Source organism: Haemaphysalis longicornis, unplaced genomic scaffold (assembly GCF_048455015.1).
Source record: "Haemaphysalis longicornis isolate Haplotype H1 unplaced genomic scaffold, Haemaphysalis longicornis Haplotype H1 scaffold_4, whole genome shotgun sequence".
NCBI lineage: Eukaryota > Metazoa > Arthropoda > Arachnida > Ixodida > Ixodidae > Haemaphysalis > Haemaphysalis longicornis.
The window spans coordinates 42,133,404-42,157,975 of record NW_027526361.1 but is presented as its reverse complement, the minus strand read 5'-3'; the positions used below and the strand labels follow the sequence as shown (position 1 = coordinate 42,157,975).

Sequence of the window (24,572 nt, the reverse complement as noted above, 5' to 3'; positions counted from 1 at the left end):
GCGATTTACTGTGGCAAAAACGTTATATGCGCGGTCACTCTAAGTGTCGGCACGTGATTGCGTGGCGCGCTGTTAACTTGTTATGTCTCGTACACCCGGCGGCAAAATAAGCCGGGGCACGCCAGCGCGTGGCAACATGCGTCGACGCGCCATCTGACGCACTTCTCGTATCGACACATCGATGTGAGCACGAGGTCGCGGGTTCGATTCCCGGCCGCGGCGGCCGCTTTTCTGATGGAGGTGAAAAGCAAAAACGCCCGTGTGTACGAGATTTCGGCGCACGTTAAAGATCCCCAGGTGGTCAAAATTAATCCGGAGCCCTCCACTACGGCGCGCCTCATCGCCTGCGTTGCGTCGGCGCGTTAAACCCCCACAATCAATCAATCAAAATCGATGTGCGCGTGCGCGTCCTGCTATGGTCGTAGACTCGCTACACTGCCTTTTCTTTTACTTCAAGCGGCGAAGTTGATCAAATTCAGTGTTTGGCTCTGGGGACATCTTCTCTACTCAACACTCCTACCTCACACACGCCTCGGCAGCGGACATCGATAGTCAAGCGTGGCTTGGTCTGCCCTTTCCACGGAGCTTTGGGAGAGAGCCTTGGCCAGCTCCGGCCTCGAAGATCAGCTGCTCCTGATCGAAAGGGCTGTCGACGCGGCCCGAGCTCAAGGCATCCTGGAATGAGGACACCTCTCTGAAGCATTTTCTGGATTTAAAGTTTATTCTCTCTCTCTCTCTCTCTGTCTGCCCTAGCCGACAGATAACATGCTTTGCCCGTCTCCGTGACGACTTTGTGCCACATATATTCCATCACGTGTTTGTATTTTTTTGCCTAAAACATGCAGTTGGTTTTTAACTCGGAATGCGCACACCCAAATGAAGAAAAAAAAATGAGGCAAGTCTGATGAAAGGTCACCTTGCACAACTACTAAAACAAGTATGGAAAGAGAGAAATACGCGACCAGAGGTCGGTGCGGGCATGGGCTTGACAAAAGAGAACAAAAAATGAAAGCAAGCACCGTAAAAATGAAAGTGACCCCAGCGCCAAACGCTGCAAGCGATCAGCTTTGGCCCCTGGAACAGCGAAGACAGGGCGGTGCGGGGTTTTAAAGCTCTTGCGCGTTTCCTCAGAGACTCTGGACTCGACTCCAGCCTGTGACTGTGTGTGACTTTTATTTTATTTTATTTTTTTCCCTCAGAGACTCTGGACTCGACTCCGGCCTGTGACTGTCTGTGACTTTTTTTTTTGTTTTTTTATGTGTGTTCATGTGTCTGTCTGGCGGAGTTTCTTTCGCTTTTTTTTTTCTTTTTCTTGTTTGTATTAGTCATGTAAGCATATAACCCTCATCATATGTTCACCAACCAAGTAGCAAGCCCAGCATTATGCAGGGCTGACCTCTTCGGTGTCATTAAAGAATTTTCTCTCTCTCCCTCTCTCTCTCTCTCTCTCTCTCTCTCTCTCTCTCTCTCTCTCTCTCTCTCTCTCTCTCTTGAAATGAATGAAAAGACAGGGTAGCGAGCGTGGTAGGGCGCGCACACGCACATTGAAGTCTCGACACCCACTATTGTATGAAACTCCCTGTCAACACCACAAGTGCAGCGTCAGGTGTCGCGGTGATGCATTTTGCCACGCGCTCGCGTGTCCCGGTTTATTTTGATGCCGGGTGTACATCAGACATGCTTTGTAATGCTGCGACCGGCATGAACAAATCCGGCACCATTATTAGTTGTTGAGAGGTGCAGAAGAAAAAAGTTCAAGGCCATTTCTGCAGTGAGTCAGTGACGGCACCTGCGCTGAGCTACCGTAAACTGGTTCAAAAGCGGAGGCCAAAATTCTGCGTAGTTGTCGCAATTTCTAGCAGACGCAGGAAAGTGGAAACGGCTGCTGAAGGGCTAGTTAGAAACAAAAGGCGATAGGGCGTTATCGCCACGACACCACCTTCTTTTTTTTCACTCCCCTACCACGTCTGGCAACGTCTCCAAACTAACACACACAACAACGGCTCCATGCTGTCCTGCATCTCCAACTGCCCTAACTGCCACACCCCAACCAGTACCTCCCACCTCGTATTCTTCTGCCCGCACCGCCCCTCACCCCTCCCTTCACGTACTCCAGCAGAGCAGTGGTAATGCACGCTGCAGACCAGCCCGGACCCTAAGGATGAGCGAAGCCTGATCCAGCGACACACCCGAGAAGCGAAAGCACGCGGATTCGTGGGCTATGGAGGCCACCCATTTCGTCCAAATCTGAGACGGAATAAATTTTCATTCCTCCTCCTCCTCCTGCCTCCATGCTGCCTCTGGAGCGTTGTTTCTGGGCTGCTGTGGAGTGTTGTTTTACACTTCGAAGTAACGTGCGATGTGGCTGCGAAGAATCGCTTCTCGGGTGTCAGTCCGGACTAAAAACAAACCGGTATTACATGATCACCGTATTCGTATTACATGATCACCACCACCTAGATACCAAGCACCAATGAATTCCTCTCCAGCAATCTGGTTTACCTGTTGCAAATGCCCGCTGCACACTATTACTGGTTATGCTGTTTTTCATTAAGTCCCTTAAAAAGTTTTGGGCGAAGTCGCTACGCTAGATTCTTGTGAAAATTCTGTTTTTTACCCGTTAATGTGACATGAAGAGGGCGATTTGCGACCAAACCTTCATGGTTTCGTTTGTGTTTCTTCTTTATACCCTCGCTACTAGGGCGTTTCAAATTATATGCGAGTCGATTGACATTCGAAATTTCCAACGCCATTCGGAATGAAGGGGGTTCCGCCGGTCTACACGACGACTCTCAGCTGCAGTTGAAAGCTTCAGCGTTCAGCCACCATTCCTTTTCGTACCCTAGCAAAAATATTGAATTACAGAGTGAAATTGGGCCAGAAAACAATATTTTTTATTAAAAAAGGTGACTACAATTGTAATTACAGGGTAGTTTATTCACTAAATGCTAATTAATTCGGAGGATTCGGCTTTAGTTGGGAACATACTTTTTGTTGTCTGGCGCCAGTGGAATTGGTCCTGCGTCGACTTCATAGGGTGCTACAAGATATACATGTTTTAGTTTCATACATAATTTCCCACAAATTTCTGGTTGCATTGCTATTTGTTGCTTCAGTGCTCATTGCTTTTCTATTTTTCCGTCTAAAATATTGCTGGGAACGTGCTTTTCCGAGTGCCAGTTTACTCATTAATAAATACTTTCGTAAATGGGGCGTGGAAAAACTGTGCGACAGAGTATGGACGTTTGTGTTTCGATTTTAAATGGCTGTTGAGAAAATCAAACGTCGCTGGCGGTGCTCTTTGGACCAGGGGGGCACTCAGTTCAATTCCTCTGAAAAACGTCGCGTAGCAGCTCAATCGTGGCATTCGAGTAGAATGAAGTGCGGTTTCAAGCCCCTGGAAACACCCGCTTAACAGGGGTATCGTGTTGGATTATATTCGACTAACCTGTAAAAAACGTACAAAAAGCTCATTGTTGTATGAGAAGGGCATTAGAGAAAGTTGGAGTCTTGTGTTAGCCCCATACTACGCTTCTTTACATTCTAAAACATACTTTCGAAAGAAAGATTGTAGATAACGTGGTAAAGTCCGTTTCAAATTGGGCGGCAAAAGAGTACACATCAGAGACACCCAGCGGCATTAACTCAATATAAGGTTGTACCAAGCACAGTTTAAAACTAAGTGATTGTAAATAGTTAAATATTATTTCTAAACAAAATTTCAGTCATGTTTACATTGCAAGCTTACAAAATATGCGGCAACTAAAAATACCAGTCAAAGCTTTCTTCCGGCGACGCAAGGGGGCCCTTTCTGCGCGATATTTTTGTTCGTGCGATCCATTTCCTTACGCTGGGCCGAAGGTTAGTAAATTTTGATCCAACGTAATCGAAATCGTAGAGGTAGGAATTTGCCGATTGCTTGTCTTGATAAACGCAGCACTCTAGAAGTACTGACTAAAGACATATATTTCCCTTTGTATGCCGACAGTGGCCGCACGCTGCGGTTTCGCGCGTCTCCGGCATTGCCGGCCGTCCATTCTATCTCCGTAATGAAGGTACTCTATTTCAATATCATCGAAATAGATAGCCAAGGTGTTGTGTTTTTACACGAGTAGCCTAACTAATTCATGTAAACAAAGAAACAGTTTTGTGAACAAACGGCCGTCGTTTGTTACTAGAAACCTATCGCTGCTGGCAAAAGCAACTATTTACAAGCGCATTGTTTCAACTCATTGCGTGCTGCGTTTGGGCGTATGATTACGTGCCTAGCATCTTCTAAAAGTAACAGTCTCCTCACAATATGTTTGTGCAGCTTACTGAAGCAATCATGCCCGAGCTCAGCACCCAGGAGTCCAAGCGGGAAGCCAAAGTTGAGGATAAGGTCACCGTAGAAGACGGTAAGTGCCTGTCGTTCTGTATTACTGTTCTAGGCTGTCGTGCGTGTTGTGATGAACTTTACCAGTACTCTTGAAAAACAGCGACATAAGGGAGTGGGAAAGATTCATCGTTAAACACGCACTGATTGTTCAACCCACAGGCATAAAATGGTTCCTGTGACATAATTCTGTTGTATCACGTGTAAACTCCCCACTCTTGGATAGTCTCGTCAGCATGCGTTTATCATGACTTCGTGGCAGTGCGGATTTTCCGTTCGTAAACATGGACGATTGACGGCTCGCATTGTCCGCCCGCGGTATTTACCCGTGCTGTCCGCAGGGGCGGGCGACGTAACGACAAAAAAAGATAAATCAGAGCAATACTGGCGCAGAGTTTGATGTATCTTGTTAATTTCTTGACATACACCGTGTATCTGCAAAAAGTGCTATGTGCCGTTCTGAAGAAATATAGTTTGTAATGGTGAAATTACGGATTGTTGATCATGGAAGGTTGAATATGATATGAGCATACCCATTCGAGTGTAAAGTATAAATGTTTGCTGGACCCAGCCAGTCACTATTTCACGCCCTGAGATATACCCTTATGTCATGTTTTGAATACATGCGATGCCTAGGGTCCAAATTTCCCCAAGGTGAATGTATTTTGTGTTGCTGCGTGGGGCTCTCGAGGCTTAACATAACTGCGTGTTACCAAACCTGGTGATGCGTTGCTACATTTCTTTTTCATCATCAAGTAGACTGTATTTGCGTTATTGACAGGACAGACTCTGCCTGCAAAGAATCTCAGCCTGTCTTCTGCGGGTACGGCATGGTGTCCTATATTTAGCATGGCTGGCTACGCTCATCAAAGCACTCTGACAGGCTAGTTGGTCTGGCATGATGGAAATAAAATTGCGCTAAAAGGACGGGACGACAGAAGAAGGCACACCTCACACCACCTCTACGCTGTGTGGTGTGTCTTCTTGTCGTCCTGTCTTTTTAGCGCAATGTTATTGCTATCATGGCTACGCTATCATTCCATTCATGTGTACTGAATTTGGACGATGTCTCCATGTGGTCATGCTTTTTATCGGTGGATACATGCTCCTGTGTGAAGAGAAAGTTAAATTTACATAGCAGCAGTTTCAGAGTGTATGAGTGTGTGCACCTCTGGCTGATGCATCTCAAAAGGTACAAAGCTTTAACAGGTAGAACTGCTGGAGAAGTAGTATATGTGAGGTAGTGTGCAGCTAACATTTTGCTTCATGCTGCTTTCTGCAATTTCACTAGGACTGGATTCTGTAGAAGGATTGCTTTGCATTCTCTTTGGTGAATGTGCGCCGTACGAAAACAAGAAACTCACCAGTTGTGCTTTATCATGCTTCTAATGCATCTAACTTTTGTCCGTACACCTTCTAAGGCTGTGAACACAGTGTTGTATTGTAGCTGCGTCCGAGTTCTTGGTTTTTGAATTAGCAGCTTCTTGAGTATGGTGCATTGCCACATTTGTACAGTTGTAAGCTATTTCAGCTTAATAAGCCCAGTTGTTTGCAGGTCCTAGGGAAATTGTTTGATGGCCTTTCTTTATTAATAGAAAGTTTGAATAGCTTGTATCCTGCTCTGAGGTACTGCTGCCAAACTCGCTCTTAGAAATAAAAAAGAAAATAGATTAGAAAATGGCACCTACGTGTAAAGTGTGCACTCTGAAGAGCATCATACACTGTGGACGTGTATGGCTTCATGTTATTAGGTCTATTAAGCTGTGCCACTGCTCTCCATTTTCCCTTCCAGCCAGTGACACAGACTCCGGTAGCGACGACTCGGGGCCAGAGCTTGACGATGAGCTCGGAAAGGCCACTGGACAGAGCCAGGTGAGGGAAACGAAAAGAATGCTCCACATCAATCTCTTGGTACCAAAACACCACTATGGTGTGCAGCCTTGGCAGCGTACGCAGTTGGACCAATTTTTCACCTTCCCAATCTGCAAGATGAGCCGCACCAAAAGGCTTTGTTGTCATGAAACGGGACTGTCACCTGTCGCTGAAATTTCCCCGGGCATTCTCGGTGTGTAACAGTGAGTGCTGCTTTCGCCCATGTCCCGTACAGATTGCCCAGGCTGCGGGCATCACCGAGGAGCTGGTGAGCAAGGCCAAGCAGAGCCGGAGCGAGAAGAAGGCACGCAAGCTGATGTCCAAGCTGGGCCTGAAGCAGGTGCAGGGCGTTTGCCGGGTCACCATCCGCAAGTCCAAGAACATCCTCTTTGTCATCACCAAGCCAGACGTGTACAAGAGCCCCGCGTCTGACACCTACATCGTCTTCGGGGAGGCCAAGGTATGTGCGCTGCTGCCCCAGTATTCTCAGTCTAGGGGAGGCTTCTTTTTATGAAATGGCCCTTTTTATGAAATGTAGCCCATATTTGGTTCCCAAAAAACATTTCACGCCATCGTTTGAACACTGCATTGTTGTTAATGGCATAGTGAGCCCTTTGGTAGGCATTTTGTGCTTTTTAGTGTCATAGAAGAGCACAACCTTGCTGCTTAAAGTAGCCCTCCAGAAAGAAAATCTTGGTGTTGTGCTTGTCTACAAAATGTTTTTTTGTGGTTTCAAATATACCTTAGGGTAAGCCATGCCAACTAAGCCAAGACAGCACTTGCCAAAGCCAGTAGTTATAGGAAGAGCCAAAGGAGAACGAGAGGCAACTGGCTACTAAAAATGAGAGGCTGCTTCAATTCCCAAACGCCTGTAATTTGCCCCAGCAGTTGGTTGTAACTGCCTCCTTGTTTTTCCCTGTGCAGATTGAGGACCTCAGTCAACAGGCACAGATGGCTGCTGCCGAGAAGTTCAAGGCTCCGGACGCAGGGGCCGCCATGGGTGAGCCGGCGCAGGCGGCTGTGTCCCAACCCATCGAAGAGGAGTCTGAAGAGGAAGAGGAGGTGCGTCTTTATGCTGGCTGGACTATGTTTGAAGGTTTACCCCCTGCAGCACTTTTTGTCGACTATTTGGAATGCCCCTGGTGCTGGTCTATTATCCCACAAATTTCCTACGCCTTTCAAAACCCGCCCAGTGTCATGGGAGTTATGAGAGATTGGAAATCGTGCTCGCAAATAATGGGTATTCTTTTACTGCTCAACCTTACACGACCGGGACAAACCCCTTGCCCTCCCCCAGGAGTAGCTGAAAAAGGTAGGATCGAGAGCGATTCTGCACGTTTTGTCTTGTTCTCTGCAATACGGAGTCCTTTACTCCTGGTACACTGTGTGTAGAGCACTGCTCGTAGACACTCGGGATCTCACCAGGGCAGCATTGTAGAAATTGTAGCGGAATACTTCAGCCCATGTTTCATTGTACAATGGGCCTGGCAATGGGATCCCAATGGATGCGGTTCATGTGCCAGTGGGTTTCGACAAGTAAGCGAACACGCAAAGCTGGAAAGCTGCCAAAATAGATGACGATGAACCACAGCGAAAGTCGCCCCTCTGGAGTGATGACCTGTAATGGTTGCATAGCCCGCAAGTAATTCCGAACAGACAACTCTACTGTGTCTACTTGAGCATAATATCCCTATTTGAGTGTAATGCTTTGTTAGGTGTAAACCTTGTTTTCAGTCAGCCTTGACACCATGGTGAAAGATCAATGCCTGTATCGCCCTCTTGTTCCATAACTCCATCAGCAGAGCTGGATTTGCTTGCCGTCAACTCTTCTTGGCATTGGGGGGTTCCAGTTGCTGATCTGTCAGGTCGCTTCACGAGATTGTGGTATACAGGGTTTCCCAGCTGTCATGCACCAAGACTTTAAAAAAGAGCAATGGCGTTGCTCAAAGAACACTTAGGGCATAATGTTTCCAGTGGAGGGGAGTAGTTGTAATTGTTTTGTTCATGATATTTAATGAGCTAATCGGTAATTCATTATCCAACTCGAGAAGTACTGTCCCTATCATTTAGAAAGTGTCGATGAGGAATTTACAGGTACCCACGAGGGGCATCTATCAGCGGTATTGTAGCGACATACTAATTGTGTCCTCATTTTTTCTTGCTGACAAAAAAACCCCGGGAAATATGAACAATTTCACGTGACTGTGCTCCCGCCCGCATCATAAACCAGCATCCACAATTCTGATGAATAGCCAGAGCGGACAGAATGGCCGCTGTGCACTCTGGCTTGTAGACTCAACATATGCAATGCTTCTTGATTGGGATCACCGACATTCTAGCCTCGCACAGACACCTGAATGTGTGGTTGCGCTTGTACGCTTGGTAATAGCTTAACCACTTCTGTACATTCTATTCCTGGGGCTTCTAACGGTCATTTCATGGCTGACCGAACCACTCTGCGTTTGCTTTAAGTTAAGATAAATAGTGACTGCGTGTGTCTGTCATCCCCCTTTGTCTCCATAATGGATGCAACTGCAGTTAGTGACTGGTGGCACTGCATCTGAAGTTAAAATGTCCGTTACAAGCGAGCTTGTTGACCAAAATTCAAGGGTAGCTTTTCCTTCGCGACCAACTTCTCTTCTACCAGTAATAGTCGATGTCTGTTATAAAAGTCAAATGAATGAGGGATGTAGGGCAGTTGATCATGTGGGGGGGATAATGTCTCTAATAACCGATTGTTATAACCCATGCCTCTTATAACGGGGTTCAACTCTACAATGTGTATTTGGTGCCAGTGGTGAGGCATGTTTAGGGTTGTTCAAGTGCTGAAGACAGTCTTTATTATTTTTATTATTATTATTATTATTATTATTATTTATCTTGCCAGTACCTTACCGTAAAGTTCTGAAAAAATGCCCACCCAAACTTTCGGGTCAGGTGCAAAAAACTTAAAAAGTGGTTGCGCTGCTAACCAAAGCTGCGGAGATATAAAAAAAAAAATACATGGGAGAAAGGAACCCGCCACGGTGGTTCAGAGGCTAAGGCATTGCGCTGCTGGCACAAAGTCGCGGGTTTGATTCCCGGCCGCGGCGGCCGCTTTTCTGATGGAGGCAAAGGGCAAAAACGCCCGTGTGTGTGAGATTTCGACACACGTCAAAGATCCCCGGGTGGTCAAAATTAATCCGGAGCCCTCCACTACGGCGCGCCTCATCACATGCGTTGCGTCGACGAGTCATGCCACTACGGCATCGAATAACGAGGCAAATTATTCAAAGCACGTGACTGAGGGTGCGGTCCATTTCCAAGCACCTTTCACTATGACCTCGAGGTTTCCTTCTGCACATAGGTATGCTGTTCTGGGCTGAAGGTCAATGTGGAATGTTCAAAGAGTTGCTTTCAGGGGTCCTGTAACAAGGCTCAAATTTGAGGGTTGAACTGGGTGGATGTATAAACCTTGGTAGCCTGGGTTACGTTATGCCGCATGTGTTCAAATGTTTAAACATGTGGTATTCCTTGTGCGAGAACAAAGCTAAAACTGCTTGTGCGTTGTGTTCTTGTCCTTTAGGTGGACGAGGCTGGAGTGGAGAGCAAGGACATTGAGCTGGTCATGTCACAGGCCAACGTATCCCGTATGAAAGCGGTACGAGCACTCAAGAATAACAACAATGACATTGTCAATGCAATCATGGTAAGTGAGCCAGCCTGCCCCCTCCCCTTTTTCATGTGTGTGTGTGTGTCTGTATACGTGTATTTTGTGTACTGCACAGGTCAGAATAGTTGTACCCAATAACCACTGCATAGCATTATGTGACATCGTTCTGGGATCGTTTAAAGGCTCCATGAAGCAAAAAAAAAAAAGTTTCACGAGTGCTGAATTCATTGGAATTTGAAAGTTTCTCAGTGTTTATTTTTTCTCAGTCCAACACTTTTTTGGGGGCTGGAATTGAGTTGAGTGAGTTACCAAAGGCTAGTTCTTTCAGATTCAACAAATGCATGTGTTGTCTTCACGATTCCTCCCATAAATTTCTGAATGCACAGTTCCTAGATGTTTTGTTAACTTGCTGGATGCATACGAAAGAAAAGAATGTTAGTTCTTGGAGGCTGTGCTACAATCCACAAGGGAAACTGCTGATGCAAGGTAGTACAGTACACCTGTGATAATTCAAACTCTGAAAATTTGTACTTTCAATTCATTCAAACAAAATTCAAAGTTTTGGTTGGCCCACTATTCTTTCAATGTATGTCCATACCAAAAAATATCTACTGTTTTCCCGCAACCATTTGAAAATTTGTGTGCTTATATAACCATAACAGTCGAAAAAATGAAAAATAAGCGTCTCAAGCCTCCAAGAAAAAAAGGCGTTGCTAGTGAACAAATGTTCGAAACGAAGCCCAAGCAAGGTAGACCGTGATGTTTCTTCGAATTTCCAGCTTTATTTACCATTTAAACGATGCAAATTAGAAACCAAAACAACGAACTGGCCTCAAAAAATGTGTAAACATGATTGACTGCCTACACTTGGCGAAGCAGTCAAAGCCACGTGGGCCACTGTCGCAAAAAACAAGAAGAAAAACTCGCAATTGAGCAATCGTGTGTCGCGTGTCAGCAAAAAAAAATAAAAATAAAAATGACACAGTGGGTATGAAAGTGAGGCGCACAGCATTCAGCTTGTGGACCTTACACCTCTGCTTCCTGTTTATTTTGTGCAGTTAGGGTTTAAGAATGCTTGAAATTTAAAAATGTGATAAAAAGAAATCAAGGCCTAATCATAATGTGTACTGTCACCTTGCCCAGGGTCATATATATAACTTTTTCTGGTAATTCAAACTTCCGACGATTCAATCAAAATGATGGGGTCCCTTCCAAGTTTAAATCATCGCGAGCGAGTCTGCTGTATTTGAGCACACCATATGCACATGGTGAATCCCAGGACAGTGGAGAAAATGCTATGGGCTGTGTTAACCTTGTAGCCAGGACTTTAGACCTCTTCTGCACCGCACTGCACTGTGGCTCTGGTGGCAGCTCGGAACACCTTGTGTACTGTTGCTGCATGTCTGGGTTTTACTGCTCTAGCACGTTGCCAAATAATTTTCGGCCTGTAATAGCGGGGAGGTATGAAGCGTTCAATTTTCACCACACACTCTAAGTGCCTTGTTGGTTTTTCTCGCAGGAATTGACAATGTAGCAGTGTGCCTGAGACAGCAGAAGCTGGACAGCCTTGCAAGTCATGCACGGGGAGTTGTGGTGCCCTCCCCCTTGCATTTTTTTTTTTTTTTCTGCCTTGTGTAAAGATGGACTGGATCCATGTGGGAGCCAATTGCTCTCTGCTGTGCCCAAACAGAAAAATGTCTCCAAGGGCAAAGTCGCTTCCTCGTTTATATAGAGTTGTGAAAAGTTGAAATAAAATGTGCTGCTCATTTTGCCCTAGTTGGTTTTTGTGTTAGTATGGACGCTGCCAAGAGCCTCCTGGTAGAACCCTCTGGGAGCAGCTGTGGGTTATTCTGGCTGCTGTACCACTGTCGCTGCCACAGTTTCCAAAGCTTAAAGCTTCATTTCCAGTTTGCATTAGCTGGAAGTGACTATTTTTGTGTGTATAGCGTTGACGAGAGCGCAGCGACGTCTAAAGGATACAATAGCAGTTATTGGTTTGCATTAATGCCAGCCTTATACCACAGACCAGCGCCATAAAGCTGGCATAAGCTGTTGCGTTGATTTAAATTTGGGAAATGTTAGTTTTCAAACGGTGCCTATTCTTACGGTCACAGTGCAAATTGGAATAGCGTATTTCACTAACTGATCAGCACTCTCTCCTTGCTACTTGCCAGTTAAAATTCAGAAGGGTGCAGATTGACACCCTTTCTGAAATATTTGCATATTGAGGTGGTATAACAGCCGGTGGTTGTACACACAAGCAATATTTTGGAATGTGCCCACTATGCCGAGCATGCTTGTCCTCGGCTGATTGGTTGAAAATTGAATTGAACGCCAGCAGCTAAGAGCTTTCTGAAAAATTGACCTGATTGCAAACAGGAACTGCTGGGAACTGTTAGCAATCTTCTTTATTTGTGTAATGCCTATGCTACTTGAGCCTTTCACTGCCAAGCCTTTTTTAATAACTGGTCCTTATTCAAAGCAGCTTTTTTTTTGTTTCCGGGTTTATTTGGTGGAAATTTTAGGCTCGTAATGCACTACGGTGCTGTGCAGGACACTTTATTAAGTACTACCTTATCAAAAAGAAATACTATATAGAATACAAACGAACTATATAGTAGAACTACCTACTTATTAGTATGTCTAAATGTTAAGAAAAAAGTTTACTTAGACATTCTTCTCAACTTACCACTCGTAGTAGCCCCTCGCGATAACATGCAAATAGCGAGACCTCCCCCACTGCTTTGGTCGCATCTGACTCTCTATAGCCAATGTGGCTGTGCTGCTGGCTGAGACGAGTTGAAGCGGTGCTGATGAAGAAACGACCTCCATCTGTTGTCGCAAATTTACGCGGCACAATTTGTGTTTATGCAACTTTTCAATAGATGTTGCGACACGTGCGCAGTATTTTTTCACGAGTTCTCGGGTGTGGCAGCGAAAGGGTTAGAAATGGTACCCTCTGTGGAATCAGCCGTTAGTTCAAGCCCCCCCCCCCCCCCCGAAAAGAAAAACTTGGGCAGCTTCTTGCAAACATGTTTATTGCATCATTTCGCTGATAAAATTTTGGCTCTTTGGTGATGTTGCTTCTGAAAAATCGAGCCAGCTTGTGTTTAGGCGATCCCATTAGTACTTTTTAGACTGAATAAGCTTTTTTCAAAACCCAAGACTCTGGTCGTAATGCATCAGAAGACCAACATACCCAGAAGGCACCCCCAAGCCCAACAACAGGCTCAATGACGACTCCAGATGAACAAACACTCTGGTATTCGCGACGGATGCATCGGAGTTGCATGGAGATCGCCAGAGGCACCACACCTGTATGGCGCGGCAGTGCTCGAAATCAACACCCGTTCACCCCTTGAAGCGGAGCTACGAGGCGTACTGGCCGTACTGGACCATTTAACGTACTCTGCGAATACACCTCAAATGGCACACATATTGCCCGATTCCCATGACGTCATGCAAGAACTCGGAAAACCATATTCAGACCACCCTACAACCAACATCATTACGCTCTCCCTTCAACATCTTTCGCAAAATCGTGTAACTATACGCCTGGCGTGGACAGTGGACTTGGGTCACACGGATTTTCAGTTGGGGAACCAAGTAGCACACGATGCTGCCAGGGAGAGCGCTTCATTACCTCCCTCCCCTTCTGCCGTCGTGCCTTGCATGAACCCACGCGCCTGGAACTGGATGCTAGGCGTGTTCAACGCAAGATTGCCCTATTACATCAAACTCCAAAAGGATATCTTCCACAGCGCCTTCAAATACCCAGGGTTGCCAAGATATTCATTAACAAAAGCATCGCCAACAGTGCCTACACGCCCTCTGTTACGAGGAAATGGTACCATCTGAATGGGCACCCACCCCCCATTTTGCCCTTATTGCCAACAAAACATATCGTCTGGTGGGCAGTCGTTTCGCGCTCCACAGAGAGGACTTGTTCCATCACGTCCCTCCAGACACGGACACTCTACACCCCTCCAAATCACGACATCGATTTTCTGCAAGTACTAGGCAATTATGGTATACAAAGTGACCTTGCGAGATTAGTGTAGCCTGGGGTGACTACCCATCCTGAGAAGAGCCTTCGTAGTGTTTCTCAGCACGTCTGAAATGTTTTAGTTGATTGCAGGTAAATTCATTATGAGCTTCTTAACGCACGAGCCAGTGAGAGAATAAAAAATCCTAGGCTATCTCCACTAACATGAAACCTGGGGGGGGGGGCAAAGCATGCAGTGTATAAATGTATTCTTGGCGTTTTTGCCAACGGAGATGAAACCATTAAGGGGTAGAGGTATACAGCTTTGCTGTAAAAGTCTGTTTTTGAAGCACGAAGCTCTCTAGCGCGAGGCGTAAACGAGTGTCCCGGTGTTTTTTTAGCATGTGTTACGTTCTAGAGCGAGGCGTAAACAAGTGTTCCGGTGCTTCAGTACTGCGACTAAGAGACAATGATTACGACGATGACAGGAGATGCCAACAGCCCCAGCCCCTAAGGGGCTTCGCCCCTAAAACCACATGGGGAGGAATGGCAGCAAGCAGACGTGGCATGTCACACTTGCCGACACTCGTGCTCAGAGTTGCAGTCCAAGCAGGTGCAGTCTCTGCAACACCTTCGCCTGGTTCGTGAGGTGCACTTTTTTGGAAAAGTTGATCGATTACGAGGTTTAACGCGCCGACGCTTCACAGGCAATGAGGCGTGCCATAGTGGAGGGCTCCAGATTAATTTTTACCACCTGGGGATCTTTAACGTGTACCAAAAAAATTCTGGGTAACCATGAGAACCAGACTGGCAGGTACACCTACGAGAAATGCTGTGTCCTCTTCTAAAATAGTGGAAACTGAATTCCAGAGAAGTGTAAGGAGTTGAGTGTACATGAAGACTTGCGCTCTGCTTCAACTCCCCCGAAATAAAACTAAGACCGTGATGAACTACATGACGTCATGTCCTTCAAGCATGAAGTAGCAATGTGGGCTCGCATCCAGGGGCCTGGCTTCAGCAGAAAAGTCCATCAACAACGATCCTTGATTTCATAGCCTACGGAAACAAAGTAAAATGCTCCCGTCTTGCAGACCTCATTACTTCAGGAGTCTGCAGAAGTATGCGAATGACGCGTGGCAGCGCAGCTTCTGCATGTGCAGATTCTTGTGCTTCATGCAATGGGGATATTAAATTCCAACTGCACTAAAAATTTTTACCTCTTGAAAACACTTATTCCGTGCAGTCTGTCTAAAAAGACCGCGAGATCCAAAATAAAACAGCTGAAGTACAAGCACGCACAGAGCAAACAACCAGAAAAATTTGAGATTTTGAAACAGAAATTGAGAAAAACGCGGCTATTATGGCCAGGCTGAAGGGACATAGCAGCTGGTCGGCCGGAGCAAACCTGCTTGCAACTGATTTGCAGGCGCGGCAGTGTTAAGACTAGCGCACACAGCGGAGCTCCACTTCTCTTGGCTGGCTGGAGAACCAAGCACCCGGCCGGCCGAGAATGTTGCTTCTGCTTCATGGTTCTTTGCACGATCCATCGGCAAGTGCAGCATCGTCCGCTACAAAGCTGTTTAAAGCGTTCATAACTGACTATACGCATTTCTCCGAGCCACTTGTCATGCCCCAGTTGGTTTGGTGGAATGTACTGTATATTCAAAATAAGTTTGGCCAAGGTGAAATTTTGGTGAAGTTGGATTTTAAATCTCGACCTCAGACTGTTTCGAAAATGATGTTGGGCTCAATAGTGACGCCTGCAAAACACTGGATCTTCCATTTTAACTTGCCTGTAGCTTGCATATTCACAGCACTTGAGAGAGGCACCTTGTATTGTGAAGCGTTCACCCATGATCGTGCCACCAAATGTGACTGAACGCTTCTGCACATGTTCTTGGCGATGCGAACATTACTTACCTGTACCTAAACTAAATTTGTGTACTTAGTGCACTGTTGCAATAAAAGGCTCAGTGCTACATCATGTCACCTATTAAATACTTGCCACCACCCATACAATGCTAGCCGCCTCTATGCGATTTTTGATGCACCGCCTGGAACTAATTTTACAGCTCATTAAACTTTGGTGTTTGAAATGGGCACTCAAAATGGTTCCTTGCCACTGGTGCCACCAACGCTTAATGAGCTGTAATATTAGTTCTAAGCAGTGCATCAAAAAAACTGCTTCGATTATTGCATTCACCAGGGTTCATAGTATTGGAAAATATAAAGATTACAGTTTTATGACCAACACTGTTTTGTCTACTGTTTGACCAAAAATGGCTAGTTATCTCTAATTATCTTGAGAACTAATTGACCATCTGAAAAAATAATGGCATATTTGAAATCAGTGAGGGAAAAGCAGCAAGACTGACCAGTTTCACAAAGTTTACTTGAAAATTAAAAGTTGTTGTTTTAAGACCAGTGTCCCCCCTATAAGAGCTGTCTGGAAGGTTTAGCCAGCAAAGCGCAACTGCTGCACGTGCTCCAACGAGCATCCCAGTGCTGGAAACCGGCACGCGTCGTCGGCACGTGTCCAGACTGAAAACTGAGCCAGCAGAATTGTACGAAAAATGGCACTTTTTCTTTACTCTGGATGACTGGACAAAGTGTCAGCAGAGGACAACTCAAGTGTATGTGCAATGGTCACCCTGAAAACTCAGGTTAAAAAAAAAAAAGACAAACAAGGGCGTACATTCGACAGTGTAGAAGGGGAGGGAGAGAACACAGCGAAAGAAATGCACTCAGGGTATGTATATGAACAACATGGTATATAATGCTTAAAAACACTGGCCACACAACTCTGTAATAATGACATTGGGGGACAAGTTTCTGAATAAAATAAAAGCAGGCAAAAGCAAAAAATACTGTGTACAACAATAAAACGGTAACAAAAAGCGAGAGAGCAACAGTCTTAAGAGTTCAAAAATACACCAAGATGACAAAAACAAATGCAAGGGGAGGGGGAAAAAAAAAAAAAACATACATGGTGGAGAACAGTACAAGTTACTCGGTGACGTACGACGCGCGTGATTCGATGTACCTTTGTTAAATTACACAATTGCAAATATGAAACAAAACACCATGCAGTTCTACTTAAAAAGAAAGAACTGATGCATCCACTGACACAAGCTTTTTGTTGTTTTCCTTCGTACACAATTTGTGGCTGAGACATTGCCGCACATGCCTTAGCGAGAGAATAGAACAAAAACAATGTTCATCATGACACGCGCGCACTTACAAGTCGACAATGTCCATGACGCGCGCGCTCCAAACGCGCGCACTTACGAGTTGCCGAGAAACAAAAAAAGTGTATTTAAAAATAAACGGCTGCCTCAAACCGCAGCACTTATGTTAACAGTGAAATAAACTGACGTGGCTCCACACGAGAGAGTGAGCAGCAGTTCAGCACAGTCGGCCCCTGACAAATGTTGCACAGAACAACAAAGATTTCCAGCATGCTTCGCCAGATAAACGGCCAATGGCTTCCGCTACTTGTAGAAACACTCGAAAAGCAGCGTGAAACCCGAAACTCTTGCGGCGACAGACAGCAGCAGTGAAACCGCGAGCCACTGTCCTGGGCGCGGATAAGAAGCGAGGAAAATTCATGCAGCGCTGAAAACTGCTCATAAATGCCAACCACTGCTGCGGCTGAGCCCCCTTTAAAATTGGACAACAGAGGAGCACTGCACTTCAGAGTGCAGGAACTTATTAAGTAAACAAAAACCCAGCGATGCGTGTCCACTTCTCCAATATCTCCCAGAAGCCACGTAAAGAACACTCAATAAAACAAGGACTCTCAAGACACGAGCCATGAGGAAGTTCTTCAGCTTTTCTTTGGCATTGTAACACTGCAAGATGGGGAAGAGCTAACCGGGCACCGGATGAAGTGGTCAAAAGCGACTCGAAACGGCAGCCTCGTTTACGGCAGCCTTGTTTCCATTTTGCAGTCTAAGCTGACAGTTGCCAATCATTATGGAGCTGGTCAGCATTGCCTCTTGGGGAGGCATTACGCAATGACGTCGTAAAACGTTCGAATTTGTGTGCCGCCAACTGTCAATGTCTGTGCAGATCCGACGTGCAAATTTGGAAGCCCTAAAGAAGCCCCCCACCCCACCTTTGCTACTCTAAGTTGTCATTCTTTCAATGATCACAATAAACAATTTAGCAAAATGACTGCCTTCCTTCTGTTGATCATAATAAGCATTTTAGTAAAGTGACAATATTCCACAATTGATTGATAACCAGGGGCACCAGTTTGGCATGACCATTTTTTGCACGGTTCGGTTCTTTGCGCACAAGTTTCGTGCAAATGCACAAAGCAAAACTGGCTGCAAGATCAGAGAGCTGTTGAAACAAGCTCAGTCAATGCAACAGAGCCCACTGGACCCAACAAAAGAACTTAGCTGTATGTTAAAAATGGCCAATGCCGCAGCTTAACAAACCAGCCAACTGCTTAAAACCATGAACACGTATGCTGCACATTCAAGAACAAACTGCTGTATGTTTACCAGTTAGGCTGCCAGGGAGACAAAATTTCGCAGTATTTGATCACAAGCTGACCGATGTGTTAAAGTGATGAAAGATTTCGGCGCTGACGCCTTGGCACCCAATTCTTTTCAGCTTTCGGCTAGTTCACGTCGCTAAACCCTGTGTGATGTTCAATCTCTTTTTGGCTACTTCACCGTGAAAAGGACAAAAAAAAATGGAGAGGGGGCTTGCCATTGATTATATTAGTCCTTTTTGGTAAGATGACATGTCATCACCCCGCTTCAAAGGGGAGACCAATAGCAATCATCATCATCATCATTGCGATTTGCACGTACAAAGGGAAGTGAAATTTTTTTTTACCTCCATCATGAAATATAAATGCTCAAACAATGCGCAGCTCATAAATGCATCGTAGCCATCACCTGCTGCACACATGTACAACAAAACTACCTCAAACGGTTGGAACACAACGGCAGGAGCCGGTTACAGTCATCATCGTAAAATCAAGGCAACATTTCAGAGTCGGTTTGCACAATTGCGTGGCTCAGACTCCAGACATGCAGTTCTAGACTGCAATAGTGCATCGAGTGCAAAATGGCAAAATTCGCGCAATGAACTCCTATCTCACGGTCAGCCTCAAATAACTGATTGCAGACCAATTCATGAAAAGGCTGGTAACAAAAGCAGTCTGCACAGCCTAGAAACATACTTATATTAATTTTGCCTGAACACACTGCTTCTGACCAAAATGTGGAGCCGCCATCGAGCGCTCATTGAAAATTTCAACCGAAGCATGCTACTTTTCATGTTTTGCCAAGCTTTTCATACCCAACACAAAGGACGATGCCAAGTTAAAACCATTTTCGATGTCCTCATTAGGTTACAAAGAAACCCATAACAGGATGCTAAAGTTGTCTTGCTATACCTGAAAGAGCCATGCCCTAACAAAGGAAAAAATTCAGGCATTTTTTCACACCGGTATGAACTCTAAGCGCGCAATTTTTTTCATTTTAAATCTCCTCCAATCCTGCCTTTGTGCTTGGAATAAAGGATATTTTCTCACGTCTGAGTCCGCCTGTCCAAATGCAACACGAAAAAATCGCAAAAAGCCTTCTATAAGCGGAGGCCAATGCACAGACAGTGGAAGACCTCTGGCTACTGAAGATCACCTCTGTTTGAACAGTGTCTTGCATGCTGCCCAAGTAGAAGCTCTGGAGGGGCCAGTTCCGAACCTTCAGTGTGCCATGACCATGATCGCTGCCCACGCAAGGGGAGGGCTCAAACCGGCCGTGCTAAAAAACAGACACGCCAGCCGTGCAGCATCCATTCTCGCACACTGCAGCTGCATCGAACGCAACGAAACGAAGGGACAGCGCGAGGGGGACCAAGCGTGGAACAAATAAGAGTGACGATGAACACTAGCTCCAGCTAAATGCCAAACACAAAGTGCGCCATCTTCCCGTCGTTGCCAGTCTCTTTCCAAGCTTTGTCGAACACTAATCCAACACCCAAAAAAGCCTCCCGTCGAAAGTTTATACAGTAATAGAAATGACAATGGAGAAAAACAGAGATGATTCTATACATTTTTTTTTTCAGTGTGTTTGTTGTGTATAATATATATAATATATATATATTCTTTATGTATATAACCTTGCTCACAAGCACATCCACCAAGATGCAAGCTCACAAAACAAGCACTCGAAAGAGAAGACACTCTCACCACACATTTTTCCCCTGACAGGAGGTAAAGGGGGGGAGGGAGGGGGGAGAGAAAAAAAATGAGAAACTGAGCAAGGAGTGAAGAACGAGCAATCACATGAACAATAAAAAAAAAATCAGAAAAAAAAAAGCGACTGTACTGAAATTTTTCGCTCGAGTCCAGCTGTTGCCAAAGAAACACTTCACTCTTAAGGCAGGCAAGAACAGAAAGCTAAGAGCCTTGCTAAGAGGGAATGGGGCAAAAACACTTGCCCTGTTGAGCCATGTTGCTGCGGGCAGGTTAATAAAACGTCCCGCTCCGCAGTTTTAAATACAATTGTCCGAGGCTCCGCGATAGCACAGAGAAAGTGCGTTCATTTAATGTGTGCGGCTCTCTTCTGCCAGTCTTTGTGTTCCTCGAGAGCTTGCAACGCTGAAACGCACTGATCCGGGATGAGAGAGGCGGCGTTTCATAGTGTGCGTACATGCTTGCAAATGCCACTCGGCCCACTCAGTTGGCCACGGCAGGTCCAGAGTTTGTACACTGCAATCACACCTGCCAATGAGCGCCCCTCAAAGCGGGGCCGGGAAGCATGATGAAGAACTATCAGAAGAGAGGGTAAAGGTCTCAAACAATAAGGAGAGCGAGAGAGAGAGAGAACAATGAAAAAGGGCGAGAAGTGTTGTTGCTGGTCAGGAGGGAAGAACGGTGGCTGCTTCTGCTGCTGTAGAGTAAATGCGTCTTTTTTTTTTTTCGCTTGCTCATCTACTGGAAGCTGGAAGAAGTCTCCTTCGAAAACGAAGAGCTTGTCTTGTGTCGACGACAAACAGGTTGTGCGGAACCCTGGAAAAAGCACACAAGGAATTCCCGTCACAATCGAGCAAACCAAGCAAGAATCTTAATTAAGTGGGTCAAAAAGTCTATTTACTAGTATCCCCGATCTCTCTCCAATTCAATCTTCCTGAATACCCCCCCCAGACCGGCTGTTAGCTACTAGCTTCAAAACTTCCAGAACTTACTAGTGCCGTTCAGCTCACAAATGATGGTCACGTTTAGTCATTGCCAAAACAAGCCCCGACCGAGATTAAAATTTTCCTTGCTGCCCTAGCCAGGCCCTGTGAATGTAAGCAGCACTAGCTGTGGCTGCTAGGGGTGGTCTCGTCTCAGATTTAGTTCGCAACGCAGGACAGCCAGCCGCCGCTCAGTTAAAGGGGCACTGACACAAAAATTTTGCATCTTGTTTTTTTTGTTGCGATAAGTAGCTAGTGACCTACTTATAACCTGTAGAAACCTCATTTGCTTCAGCGTGCGACGGTTGTTTAATTAGAGGCATTTTCAATGAGGCCATTCGCAGTTTCGGTTTCAGCGAGTGCCGCGAAACGATGGATTTTGTGGATTTTGTGTGAACAAAGCTGACCACGTGACCGTCGGAGGGATATCACAGTTACAGAGCAGAGCCGCCGTAGCACTGTCGAATCCGCATCGACGGCAGTTTCTGCGAATGCCCCCCCGTACTGATCTCGTGAGGCGCCTAATTAAAAAGCGACCGTGGATGTGACGCAGGCGCTGCGAGTGCAAATGCTACCGCGGCTAACGAACGACGCGCGACGCTCGTGACGGTGGGTGGCAAGACGCGCGCTGGGAGCAGCCGGCCGGTCTGCCTACAGGTCCGCCTACAGATGTGTTCGGCTTAGCACTGCGGCGGATATTCGAGTGCCGCTCTCGTAAGCGGTGCAGATAACAATTTTTAATGCAACCCGCCATGGCATCATTAACTCCTTTCTCATGTAAGCCACCATGGTCGGGACTTGGGGACAATTTCGTGCAGCGGTAACAAGCTATCACTCGAGCTACCTGCGCCGGCGTGGGCCACTTCGCGGCCGTGGCCGCCGCCTGCACAGCGACCGTGCGGCTTGCTCAGTGGGCTTTTCGTGCCTCCGGCGCGTTTCCGCATCCAATGGTAATAAACAGTAATAGAAACAGAGTGCCTGGAATCGCTGTAGAACTTTGGTCGCGGCCAGCTGCCCGATGAGCTGACGAAATCACGGCGCCGCCGCCGCCAACGATCGGGTCGTTCGTTCTCGAGAGCAGAAGCTCCGCCCTCCGGCCCTCCGATTGGAGCGGCGAGCCGGCAGTGCGGAAGCGGCAAACACAAACTCGTGACGTGTTTGGATGTTGTTTATTTACACTTGCGCGTGGTCCTCTGCTGGCCGCTCGGTTGCGTTTCGCACACTTCAAAATTGATTTTAAATATGTTCTAGGCTGTATTCACCGCTGATATTTTGCAGATGATGTATATGTGTTCCCACCAATCTATCTCCTAAGTTATCTCGCCTTCAAAATTTTGTGTCAGTGCCCCTTTAATAACAAGAAGGGTGCCACTTGTCTGCACTCACCTGTTTAACGCTGAGAACTTCACATTTCTGAGTTGCTCGTTTCACCATCCATGGGTTGGGAATACTCGGTCCACTGAGAAGAAAGAAAAAACACAAGGGGAGGAAGGGGTGAAGGTTTAGGCAAGAAGCAAACCAGACGAGTCAAATACAGGCAGCTGTGCAGGGGACTGATTTACAGGGCATGCTGGTAAATGGAGTGCACTTTCCACATTCAGACATTTCTTGACGGGGAGAAAGGAAACCTCTCCACCTCCACTCTTGGGTATCGTATTGAGGGGGACCATTGAGGGGAAAACCAAAGAATCGATTTTTGGAGAACCACATATTCGGGTTGCATGTCACAAACTACCTTTCCTGAAATTATCAGCTCCTAATTCATCGTAAAAACATTAAAAACAAAAACAAATATATAATGAGCTGCAGCATCTCTCCAGCAGCGAGCAAGCGTGAAAAGGGGCCCAACTTTGCGCGAACACAGCTCCCGTCCCGCTTTCGTAGTGCCACCATTTTGGAACTGTTTTGTTTGTAAACTCCAGAGTCCCCCACCACCACCACCACCATTAGTGCTAGTGGCCGCGGCATGACCAAGGCGTGCTTTGCTTGTGACTGGGGGGCTCGCAGGGCTTTTTGAATTTCCTCCGCCCCGTGAGCAAAGCTACGATTGGACCTTGCGTACACTCCTCGAGCCTGCGAGGTGACGCGTGACTGTTATTGAATGCTGCACGTGATGACGCACCCTTCTCTGCCGTCTGCAGCCTCGCGCCGCCGTCTGATCTGCTGTTTTTTTGTTGTTGTTGTTGTTCTGCTTTGCTGTTTACAATGTTATCATTCGCTTGGCCACTCCTCGTAGTATAGTTTATTGGCCGTCTTTAGGATCACTCGCATACTTCGATAGTTTCAAGCAGCCTGCCAGATCACTGCCTACGGTGCGTGGGGTGAAGTTGAGGACACTACATGCATTTGGTGCACGGAAGCGCTTCACGATTCAAGCTTGTCCGCATGGCCAAGTGTGCCACTAACAATGAGTGTGTTGGCGCTTACAGAGACGTATCTGCTGCCTTGTATGCACAAGACTACAATGCTTGCAGTACACCCGAATTCGCGAGTGCACCGACCGCGACCTCCAGCTCTGGTATCGTCTATACTCCAACGAGCAAGAACAAAATCGCCATGGTTCACTTGGCAATGCATTTCCTGACGCGCGAGGAGATCGAGACGGCAAGCACACACCGTGCTGCTGTTCAAAACGAAAGCAAGAGAATTCAAAAAGCGACAGAGGAACAAAGTGTGCAAAGAAACACCTCTAGCTATGCTGTGGAGTTTTGTTTAGATCTGGAAGTGTGCGCACAACCTTAGAAAACCGTTTTGGCCGCTTCCTTCTGTGACCGCTGATCACCGCAATATCTCGAGAACTGCTTGTCAGGCTCACATTGTATTTCTTTTTATTCTGCTCCTTAACAAATTTCTGAGGGCAAGACAAGCTCGTTTTATTAAAATATTGTGCCTAGAATTTGTATGTAAAAAAAAAAAAAAAAAACCAATAACAAAGAAATCACATTTTCTTGTCTGATCAAGAACAGCGCTGTGCTAAAATTTCGCTGTTGAAAAATTTACAAAACTGGCTCTTCCTTGCCCTCAGGCACATATCCAGGAATAATCACGACAAATTGCATAGTGCTAGCACAATTGGCTAATTCTCCAGGCCTGGGATGAGCAACCCATACGAACCATTTTGACATACCCTGGGTAACTTCAGAACTACCCTGCACAGCTCCATGAAACTTCACAGTTTTCTTATGTTCACGTATGTACACGTACGTTTATGTACACAACCCTGAAAATTTCATTCAGATACCCCAAGAAACAAAAAACTTGGAGTTCAAGGGTACCATCCCTCCCCCTTTAACGAATTTCCTCTCCGTGGCACGCAGCTCTCAGCAGAAATTTTTCCCCCTCACTTTGAGGTCCTTGGTTTATGCAGTGCTGGCTTCATGCACATGTATACTGCGTGTTCCAACAAAGAAATGCCTCATTTCAAAACTCGTTCGGTAGAGGTTTTACTAGAAAGAAGCTCTTCTTATGGCGAGACGAGAGATTAACGA

At 46.1% G+C, this 24,572-nt stretch overlaps 2 protein-coding genes across 16 annotated transcripts in view; one reads left to right on the top strand and one right to left on the bottom strand.

Moving 5' to 3' along the window:
- Window positions 1-3,722: 3,722 nt before the first annotated feature.
- Nacalpha (nascent polypeptide associated complex protein alpha subunit) lies at window positions 3,723-11,675 on the top strand. 3 transcript variants are annotated; one of them, XM_077706536.1, is made up of 7 exons: window positions 3,723-3,861; window positions 4,313-4,397; window positions 6,168-6,247; window positions 6,483-6,707; window positions 7,172-7,309; window positions 9,813-9,935; window positions 11,419-11,675. In XM_077706536.1, exons 1-7 carry the CDS (start codon window positions 3,754-3,756, stop codon window positions 11,431-11,433), a joined length of 774 nt encoding a protein of 257 aa, XP_077562662.1. In that variant the 5' UTR covers window positions 3,723-3,753; the 3' UTR covers window positions 11,434-11,675. The 3 variants fall into 3 exon arrangements, with proteins under 3 accessions (XP_077562662.1, XP_077562663.1, XP_077562664.1); XM_077706537.1 differs by lacking the exon at window positions 3,723-3,861 and adding an exon at window positions 3,877-3,900; XM_077706538.1 differs by lacking the exon at window positions 3,723-3,861 and adding an exon at window positions 3,911-4,055.
- A 4,771-nt stretch (window positions 11,676-16,446) lies between these two features.
- The window catches only part of LOC144178582 (transcription factor 12-like), a 114,605-nt gene continuing 106,479 nt past the window's right edge, over window positions 16,447-24,572 (bottom strand). For all 13 annotated transcript variants that reach the window (XM_077706523.1, XM_077706527.1, XM_077706529.1 and 10 more), the window contains 2 exons: window positions 22,471-22,543; window positions 16,447-20,917 (listed from right to left, as the gene is read on the bottom strand). In XM_077706523.1, coding sequence (XP_077562649.1) covers window positions 22,490-22,543 — 54 coding nt within the window. In that variant the 3' untranslated portion in view covers window positions 16,447-20,917; window positions 22,471-22,489. The remainder of the gene's footprint in view (window positions 20,918-22,470; window positions 22,544-24,572) is intronic.

Bases quoted from the DNA above. Each gene is read 5' to 3' on its own strand.
- Nacalpha (XM_077706536.1), top strand. From the start codon at position 3,754: ATGCGGCAACTAAAAATACCAGTCAAAGCTTTCTTCCGGCGACGCAAG. The intron at 6,248-6,482 runs GTGAGGGAAACG...TGTCCCGTACAG, and splicing joins AGGCCACTGGACAGAGCCAG to ATTGCCCAGGCTGCGGGCAT. The intron at 7,310-9,812 runs GTGCGTCTTTAT...CTTGTCCTTTAG, and splicing joins AGTCTGAAGAGGAAGAGGAG to GTGGACGAGGCTGGAGTGGA.